General features: G+C 49.9%; 1 protein-coding gene across 1 annotated transcript in view; it reads left to right on the plus strand.

The window, feature by feature from the left end:
- The window catches only part of LOC110308373 (transforming growth factor-beta-induced protein ig-h3-like), a 4,624-nt gene extending 256 nt beyond the window's left edge, over positions 1–4,368 (plus strand). Inside the window, exons 2-6 of the mRNA XM_029468227.1 lie at positions 560–771; positions 1,559–1,661; positions 2,137–2,216; positions 3,014–3,038; positions 3,722–4,368. Coding sequence (XP_029324087.1) covers positions 560–771; positions 1,559–1,661; positions 2,137–2,216; positions 3,014–3,038; positions 3,722–3,762 — 461 coding nt within the window. The 3' untranslated portion in view covers positions 3,763–4,368. The remainder of the gene's footprint in view (positions 1–559; positions 772–1,558; positions 1,662–2,136; positions 2,217–3,013; positions 3,039–3,721) is intronic.
- The last annotated feature ends 4,658 nt before the right edge of the window (positions 4,369–9,026 follow it).

Below are 9,026 nucleotides of genomic sequence, written 5' to 3' on the forward strand. Positions count from 1 at the left end.
TTCAGTCTCTCATGTAACTCAGAAAAGGCATCAATGCCTGCCCCAGTTGGCAGAGAAGTGGATGTGGCCTGGAAGGATGTGCACACAGGAAGGTGGTGGGGGGGGGGGGGGGGGAGGGGTGCTGCTCAGGGAACTGCCTCAGTCCTGACCTCATCGGCTCCACGGCTCCTCCAAAGCACAGCTGTTCAATCTTCCAAGTTCTCCCTCAAGGAAATAGCTATCTCCAGCCGAAAATGCACTTGAGGGCATAACGTGTAAATATTTCACTACTGTGTTATAGTCGGCGGGAGCCACGTCAAATGGTGAAGGGTCCCAGATGCTGATGCTGGAAAGGTCCCTGGCTTTCCAGGCAAATATTTAGCTCATGGAAACATGACTCATACTCAGAGAGGAGTATGGATTAACTCCTTCTTAGCCACCACGGAGCCTTGCTTAACCTGCTGGCTACAGAGCCATGTCACAGTCATGGTCATCTGCTCACCGTTAAGCAGATGGTAGGTCCTGGGCTATATACGCAGTGAGCATTTCTGCTTGTTCAGTGAGTCATCCTGTTCTGCAGAAACCACAGGTGTCTTCTCTTGTTCCAGAGCCTCATCGGCCACCGCTCTTGGGCTTAACAGTGTCTCCTCCCTCCTCAATCTTACAGCAAATGCCAAGGAACTTACCAACATCCTGAAGTACCACATTGGTGATGAAATCCTGGTTAGCGGAGGCATCGGGGCCCTGGTACGGCTGAAGTCTCTCCAAGGGGACAAACTGGAAGTCAGCTCGGTGGGTGATATGGATTGTGTAGAGGCGCTTTAGAAAGTAGGAAGTAGATACTCATCTCGAGAGAGCAGTCTCCTATCTTCTCCTCCAGCTCCATTCATCAATCTCTTGCATGAGCTGCATCTTAAGAGGTCCTCCCATGCTGCATCTTAAGAGGTCCTCCCATGCTGATGCTGCTCTTGGAGCATCTCTCACTGGGTACCCCTCAGCTTTAGATCTGTGTTCAGAGGGTTCCTACCTGGAAAGAGCCAGCCTGACTCAGCAGGACCCCATGTGGATAGGAGCTGGCTGTGGTTCTCTGTTCCTTTCTCTGGATCTTTGCCGTTCCCTGCTCACCAGTTCCCAGGGGAACATGGGAAGACATGGGGCGTGGAGAGAAGACAGGGAGAGATCTGTTTAACTTAAGGTTACTGAAGGTCTTTCAGGACTGGTTTCAGGTGTTGAGAACCTGTCTGTCACAGGCACATGGGCTATTCAAGAAAACATTCACCCTGAGGGCGCCTTCCCACCTATGTAGCTTCAAGGGGTTTTATGGCCTCTCTTGCACCTCAGCTCCTATTTCTGTTAAGAGACAGTCTCCTTGCCCCCCATTGCATTGAGGGTAAGAATCTAGCTAATTGCACTGTGCTGAGCCTACGTAAGGCAGGGGAAGTCTGCAGAGGGCAAGGGCAGCTGCTCACCAGCGAAGCCCGGCTACTTACTCACCAAATGGGTTCACAGTCAGTGGATGCCCACAGAGCACATGGAGCCAGAGAGCTCTGCATTTAACAACAGTTGTCTTTTCTCTTAGAAAAACAATGTAGTGAGTGTCAATAAGGAGCCTGTTGCCGAAACCGATATCATGGCCACAAACGGTGTGGTCTATGCCATCAACACTGTTCTGCAGCCGCCAGGTGAGGTCCTCTGTGTGGTCCTAACCTAACACTGCCCGTGAGTGTAGCTCACTGAGAAGTGAATCAGGGACTGTGGTTTTTTTTAAAAATTTATTTATTATTATAATTAAGTACACTGTAGCTGTCTTCAGACACACCAGAAGAGGGTGTCAGATCTCATTACAGGTGGTTGTGAGGGACCATGTGGTTGCTGGGAATTGAACTCAGGACCTTTGGAAGAGCAGTCAGTGCTCTTACCCGCTGAGCCATTTTGCCAACCCGGGACTGTGGTTTTAAGATGACATGCTACAGAACTTGAGGCATACTGCTGTCTTACCCCAACTCTGACATCATCCAGTATGAATATTTGTGTGGGTGCTGGTGGCAGAAAAGGCCCAGATGTTGTGTGTATACCTGGGGACAGTGGTGTCAGACTATGCGTGGCTATGTGTCCATTTGAGATACCGGTGGCAGACTGTTTTTCCTTTCTCTCTAGCCAACCGACCACAAGAACGAGGAGATGAGCTGGCAGATTCTGCCCTTGAAATCTTCAAACAGGCGTCAGCATATTCCAGGGTATGTGTTCCCTGCCACCAGTGGGCCACAGCTGAGGAAAGCGGCCCTAGGATCTACCTCACCAATGGGGGCAGTCACCCTGAGTCCATGCTGTGGCTATCTGGCTGTCCTGGCTGTCTGAATTTGTTTTTCAAGGCTAACCTATCTTCTGCAATGTGTTGGTTACTTCAGTGTGTGTGGAGTTGGGTCAAGCCAATCCTGTTAGAGCTTACTAAAGCTTTGGTTTCTAGAGAAGAGGTTTCAGGGTAGAGTCCTGACCCCAGATGCCAGAGTCGTAACATGGGCAATCCACTTTTGGATAGAGATCTCCTCCAGAAGGGCTGAACTCCTACTCTTGGGAGATGTTTCAGCTGACACACCAGCTCCCAGCTCTGGTCTCAATGAAGAAGCTTAGCTTGGGGTCCCCCAGGGATGTCTACCTTCTACATAAGTCCCCATCTGAAAAGGAGCTCATACAGCCAAAGGACACTCCCTGGAGGGCTCTTTGGAGCCTGTGGGTTCAAGTTTTCCCCTTCTCTCCTCTACCTCAGCATTTGTTTTAAGTGGGAACGGTAAAGTGCAAAGCCCCTCCATATGCAGGTTCTGTGACAATATGTACTAAGAAACCTGACGCCTCAGGGTGGCATAGCACAGCTACAGTCCCACTCCAGATGACTGCTACAAGTTCCAGGCCAGCTTGGTCTACATGTCAAGTTCCAGACCAGCCAGGGGGAAGGGAAGGAGAGAGGGAGAGACAGAGGAGGGAAGAAGAAAACAAAAGAAACCTTGATCTGCTCTTGTGTTTATTTGTTCCTTAGGCTGCCCAGAGGTCTGTGCGACTTGGTAAGTATCTAACTTTACAGTCCCATCTGAGCTAGTGAGTCCCCAGCTGTCCCTAGCAGACCCAAGCCTGCAATCTGTTGTGTACAGATTGAAACATGGCACACAGTAAAACAAGTGTGGCCTCCAGGTCAGAGGAGCATGGTAAATGGGGGGTCAGACACAGAGAATCAAGTTTCCCTCTCTGTAACATGGACATAGTGGAGTAACAGCCTCTTAGGTGGGTGTGACACGGGGCTCAGGGATCCTGGGAAGACTGCACAGGGCTTGGCAGGTGCCCGCTCTGAGGATATCACTCCACACTATAAGATGAGGAATTCTACCAGCCTCCAAAGCCCCTGCTGTGTACAGGAACAGGGGAACATGGCAGAGGGAAGCCACGTGGCTTCTGTCCCTGAGATTCTGAAGCTGGGCCTGATGGTACACAATCCTAACTCCTTGGTGATCTGAGGCAGGAGGATTGCAAGCTGTAGGCCTAGATAGGCTATGGGATGTGTGCAAAGCTGATCAGTCTAGTGACACCTCATAAATAAGTGGGAAAGGGGTGTTGACAATCGCCTTTGCCTGGCATGCATGCCGCTCTGGGTTCATCCCCCTAGTACCAAGACTGAAAGATTAAATAAGAGTCCCAGACAGACAGTGGGGTACCTGCACCTCACTGGTTTTCGTGCATCTCATTTTTTCAGCCCCTGTCTATCAGCGGTTACTGGAGAGGATGAAGCATTAGCAGGAAGACCGAGGAGGAGAGCCCTGCAGCAGCTTCCCGCCAGTTTCTCTCAGTTTGCCAAAGAGACCATTGAATGTTTTTGAAACCAAAGAGCACACTTCCAACATACATGGGCTGCACCATATTGAGATCTGAGCCTTAGACGGGTAGGGAAGGGGTTAAGGGGAGAAAGGTTCTTTTTAGCTTTCGATCCCTCCAAACGTGGTTGTTAACCCATTGAATATACAGATCTGGCAGTCATAGCTTGGCACCAAATTCCCGAAAGGACCTCTCCAAAGCATGGAATTTCCCGACTGTGCCAAGGGCCTGGATAAAGGGGAACTACGGCATCTTGGAGCTCACAAATGTGAATCAAGCAGTCCGACATTCTGGAAACCCCTGGCATGGTTCTGTAAAGCTCTTGTACCGCTGGAGAAACGGCATCACTATAAGCTATGAGTTGAACTGTTTCTGTCAAGTATGTCTTGTGTCCACACATGGTTTGGATGCTTCTATATTGGCCCTGCCCAGGTAGAAAGGAAAGGGTAAGAAGAACATGTAGAATCCAGATTCCCTGAGTGTGAGGAACCCATGGTGCATTTGTAATAATAAAACCAGAGAAACAAACACCTGTGTGCTAGCTGCGTGCTGGGGATAGGTTCTGCTCCTTGGTGCCTGCCTGCAAGCTGCGTCATCCCCCAAGTCTTCCCAAGAGCTGGTCAGCAGGGACCCCTGAGGGTGGTTATTTGGAATAGTTTCAGCAAGTGGCCGTTGGATGCCCACACAGCTTATGACAATGTGAACCTAACCCTGTTTGGATGTGTTTTCACCTAGTCCAGCATCTTTGGTTTTCATGTCAACCCAATACTGCACCCTCTTGTTACCCTGAAACTCCTACTCCTTCCTTCCAGGAATGAGATGCGATCTTGGGTTGGGCTTTTGACAGCTTAGTCTTGCCAATATAGATTGTCATACAAGGAATGAGAGGGACATTCAAGGAAGGGAGAATGAATATTAGTAACAACAACAACAACAAAAACAAAAAAACTGAGGCTGGAGCCTATCTCCTGGCTCCCAGAGACCAACACCCAACAAGAGAGCTAGTCTTCCCAGGCTCTGCCTCCTGGGCCAAGCCATATGCAAGTCTCTCTCCTGCTCCCTCAACCTATGGCATCTAGACTATGCTCAGCACTCTGGGGTCAATGCTATGTGGCTGTGGTAGTGACTTAACATCAAAGGCCTTCTATGTAACAGATGGTGACCTGCTTCCTGGTGTTTGCGGATATGAGGGTAATAGAAGACATGGTCTATAGAGTTCTGTACAGTGTTACAAACTTGATATCATGTCTTCTAAGATTCCCATGATCCTTGATCCATACTTCACTTGGGTCTTTCCTGAAGGCAGCCTGTATTCCTGGAGAATGGGACAGCTCCTCCCATCCACACCCTCCTCTGCTGTGGGGGGCTCACTCCATCCAGTGGAGCCCACTCTACTTCACAGATACAACACACACACACACATACACACATACATATACATACACATACACACACATGCACACATACACATGTACACACACATGCACACATACACACACACACACACACGTAGTTAAAACATAGCACCAGTCAATTCTGGGACTAGGGTGATGGACAAGGCAAGAAGTCTCCTTACATAGTTTTGAGTCTAGAGGAAGACAGATATTATATCAGTGCATTAAAATTGATCATCTGGAGGGATGGATAGATGGCTCTGCTTAGAAAGGTGTGCTGCTCTCACAAAAGAACCTGAGTTGCATTCCCAGCACCCATGCCCTGAAGTTTACAACCACCCGCAAACTCCAGCACCAGGGGTCTCATGCCCTCTTCTGTTCTCAGTGGTCACATATACACACAGTTAATAAATCCCTTTTTCAAAAAAAAAAAAACCCACTCATTCCTCATATACACAGGTATCTTTTAAGGGTCACACACACTCATCTTAGGTCCTGGGTAACAGATGTATCTTAGTGGTCATGAACGTTCCCTGTGAGTGGAGCAGAGAATGGCCGCTCAGCTAATGGCACTAGTGTCCAGTAACAAAGGAACCTGAGGAAATGGAGGTGTCTTAGTTAGGGTTTTACTGCTGTGAACAGACACCATGACCAATACAACTCTTATAAGGACAACACTTAATTGGGGGTGGCTTACAGGATCAGAGGTTCAGTCCATTATCATGAAGGTGGGAACATGGCAGCATCCAGGCAAACACAGTGCAGGAGGAGATGAGAGTTCCACATCTTCATCTGAAGACTGCTAGCAGAACACTGGCTTCCAGGCAGCTAGGATGAGGGTCTTAAATCCCACACCCACAGTGACACACCCACTCCAACAAGGCCATGCCTTTTAATAGTGCCACTCTCTGGGCCGAGCATATACAAACCATCATAGGGGGATGAGACAAATGAATAGCCTAGAACAGCCACTACATCCAGAAGTGGGAAGTCCGGAGAGGAGCTAAGATGACCAACGGCAGAGTGAAGGTGGGGGCTCAGAGCTTGAGGAGACAGTGTGACAAGAGGTGACACACAGTCTCATGTGTGTGTCCAGCCCCACTGCTTTCCCTGATGAGCTCAGACCCGCTCATCTAGCGCCTGGGCAGTCCCTGGTCTGTACTGTCATGACCATGCTCACATTGGATGTCAGGCCGCTGTGTTTCACACACGATGCTCAAGGCTACAGCAGAACCAGAAGGGATGACTTCCCTAACTCTCAAAGCCCTTTAAATTTTAAATAAAGCTCTGTGCTGAGGAGGCGGTCAGCAGTCTAGTACACTGGTACTCTTATAGAGTTTGGGTTTCCAGCTCCTGGGTGGTGGCTCACAACCATCTATAATTCCAGTTCCATGGGAAATCTGGTATCCTCTTCTGACCCCCACCCCATGGGCACCAGGTACACATGTGGTGCACATACAAACACACACAGAAAATAATAAAAACAAATCTCTTAAAACTCCCACAGGAGGATTCCTTAAAAAGAGCCAAGGCCAGCCTGGGTTTAAGGCTTTCCCCCATCTTTTCTCCATTTGCCTTCTCCACATCTCTGCCTCAATCCTTCTAAAGAGGGATTCTGCTCTTCTCTAACTCTCCCTGCAGTCTTCCTGTGGCTCAAAACCATAGGCAGCCTCCCTTCCCAGCCCTCTGTGAGGATCTGAGGTGGTGCCCTTTCAGCATGCTGCCCACGTGCTGGTTCTCCTAAAGGCTCGGGCTAAGCTTTAACGTGTGCTGCCATCTGGAGGTCTCCTAGGGCTGAGAAGTCGGCCTCTGGGGCTTTCCTGGGGTTGCGCCCCATCCAAGATCAAGAGCAGCCCAAATGGGTTCTAGGTTGCCCAGGTCTCACCTGAGTCCTGCCTCCTGAGCCTTAATCTAGGGAGAGTAGAGCATGAAGTAGAAGGTGGCTCTGCCTCTTGTTGCTGGCTTCTGGGATTACAGAGAGGAAAGCAAAGGCCATCACCATCTGGGGCAAGAAACCCCCAATGGTCAGCGACTGCCTAAATCTGCCCTCATTGGCCAACAGAGCAGACAGCCTTTCTGTTGGCTGAAGAGGGTCCACGGCGCTGAGCTGAAGGCTTGCATTCGTTAGCTTTCTTCTTCAAGGCTGTGCGTAGGGAGCCGCAATGGAGATTTTTGCCCACTGCTACAGAAATGGAAGATGAGAATGGGAAACCAGTATCCCACATCTCAGCTTCAAAGCCCACACTGTGGACTTCTCTGCTTTCTCAGCCCACTGCACCAGGGCCAAATGAAACATGGGGGTCAGCCCTGAGCAAGCAGGACACAGGCAAAGGGGAACCTATTCTCCCGAGAGCACCCTTCCCTAGCAGACTAGCTCTCTGCCACACATCCTTGACTATAGTTTGCTGCCACACCACTGAGGGTCTGAGATTGGTGAGCAGCCACAGTCACAGCTCCTAGCAACATACCAATGCCATGGGAGCCAGAGGGAGGCACCTCTGTGCTGGCGCCATGATCCAGCACTGGGCTTTGGGGAGCTGCAATGGAACAATGTGCTCAGGATCATTTCAGAGCCAGGAAAGAAGGTCCTGGAATGAAGGATGGGCCCAGTGCCCCACCCACAGAAGTCAGAAGTCAAATAGGGTCGATTCAGGCCATCCGTGCCTGGCAAGGGCAGAGAGCTGCTCACTCAAGAGCATATCACACACACACGCACACATTCTCCTCTCACACCCCACGCCACACTAGGGCCCAAGAAGCCTGACTGCACCCGTCATTGGTAATGTAAGGGACCATCCTGTGACCATCATGGAGTAGAAATGAACAAAACAAGGCAGGGCCCCTGGGTCTCTGGTAACAAGCTTATTAACACCCCATAGAAGGAAGGAAAGCATCCTAAGACGGCCACCTGGGATTCAGGGCTGCTCCCTCCTGCCCCACCTTCAGCTGCACATGCTCTTGAGAAGTGCTGCTGTATATGAGAGGTGAGAGTTAACAAAGGTGGGGTTCCATGATGCAATTCTCAGTGATACCACTATTTAGTCATTCCCTCCTTGCTCTTGTAAGGGATACCCCAACATCCACCCTGCTGGGCCCTAGGGTGATTTGACTTTCTAACTCTGTGGAGGGGGTGGTTACCTACTTAAAGGGTTTTCATACATTCCCAGAACCCTCTCTGTCTTGCCTCCTACCCTCTCCTCTGAGTTTTATTTGCAGGAAGTTCTGCGATTTGGGAGCTGCAGAGAGGAAGGGCTTCTGATTAAATGCCCTCATTTGGGCAGAAATGAGGTTTTGCATGAACAGATGGGAAACCCCTCTTCCTTCCAGTCCGTGATGCCTGTGGGTCCCCACAGCTTCTTGAGATCAACGCTGAACTAACTGAAATTCTAGGAAGCCATGTGGGTGTGCATGCAGCATCCCTGAGCTTTCGGGATGTAGGATGAGGGAAAAGCCTTACTGTTTCAAGCTGAGCAGAGGCACAGCTACTGTCCTGATGGGGAAGGAGAGAGATCCAGGATGCTGGGTAAAGCCCTTTGTGCTGAGATTACAGTAGTGTGCCTCCATTTTCAGTTTAAATGAGTTTCATATGAGTTTCATATTGGCAGCTTTAACCTAGCCCCTGTACACACAAGGCGTGCACAAACACAAGAGAGCAGCTCATTATAACCCAGCGTCTTCACCTGCAGCAGGAAAGACAATCTACCTTCATCCTCAGATGACGTCATGGTATACCCATAGTAGTAAGGGAACCTGAGGGACCCTGCAGATCCCAGTGACATGGGAGACCTCATC

The sequence above is a fragment of the Mus caroli genome, chromosome 13, assembly GCF_900094665.2.
Source record: "Mus caroli chromosome 13, CAROLI_EIJ_v1.1, whole genome shotgun sequence".
Taxonomy (NCBI): domain Eukaryota; kingdom Metazoa; phylum Chordata; class Mammalia; order Rodentia; family Muridae; genus Mus; species Mus caroli.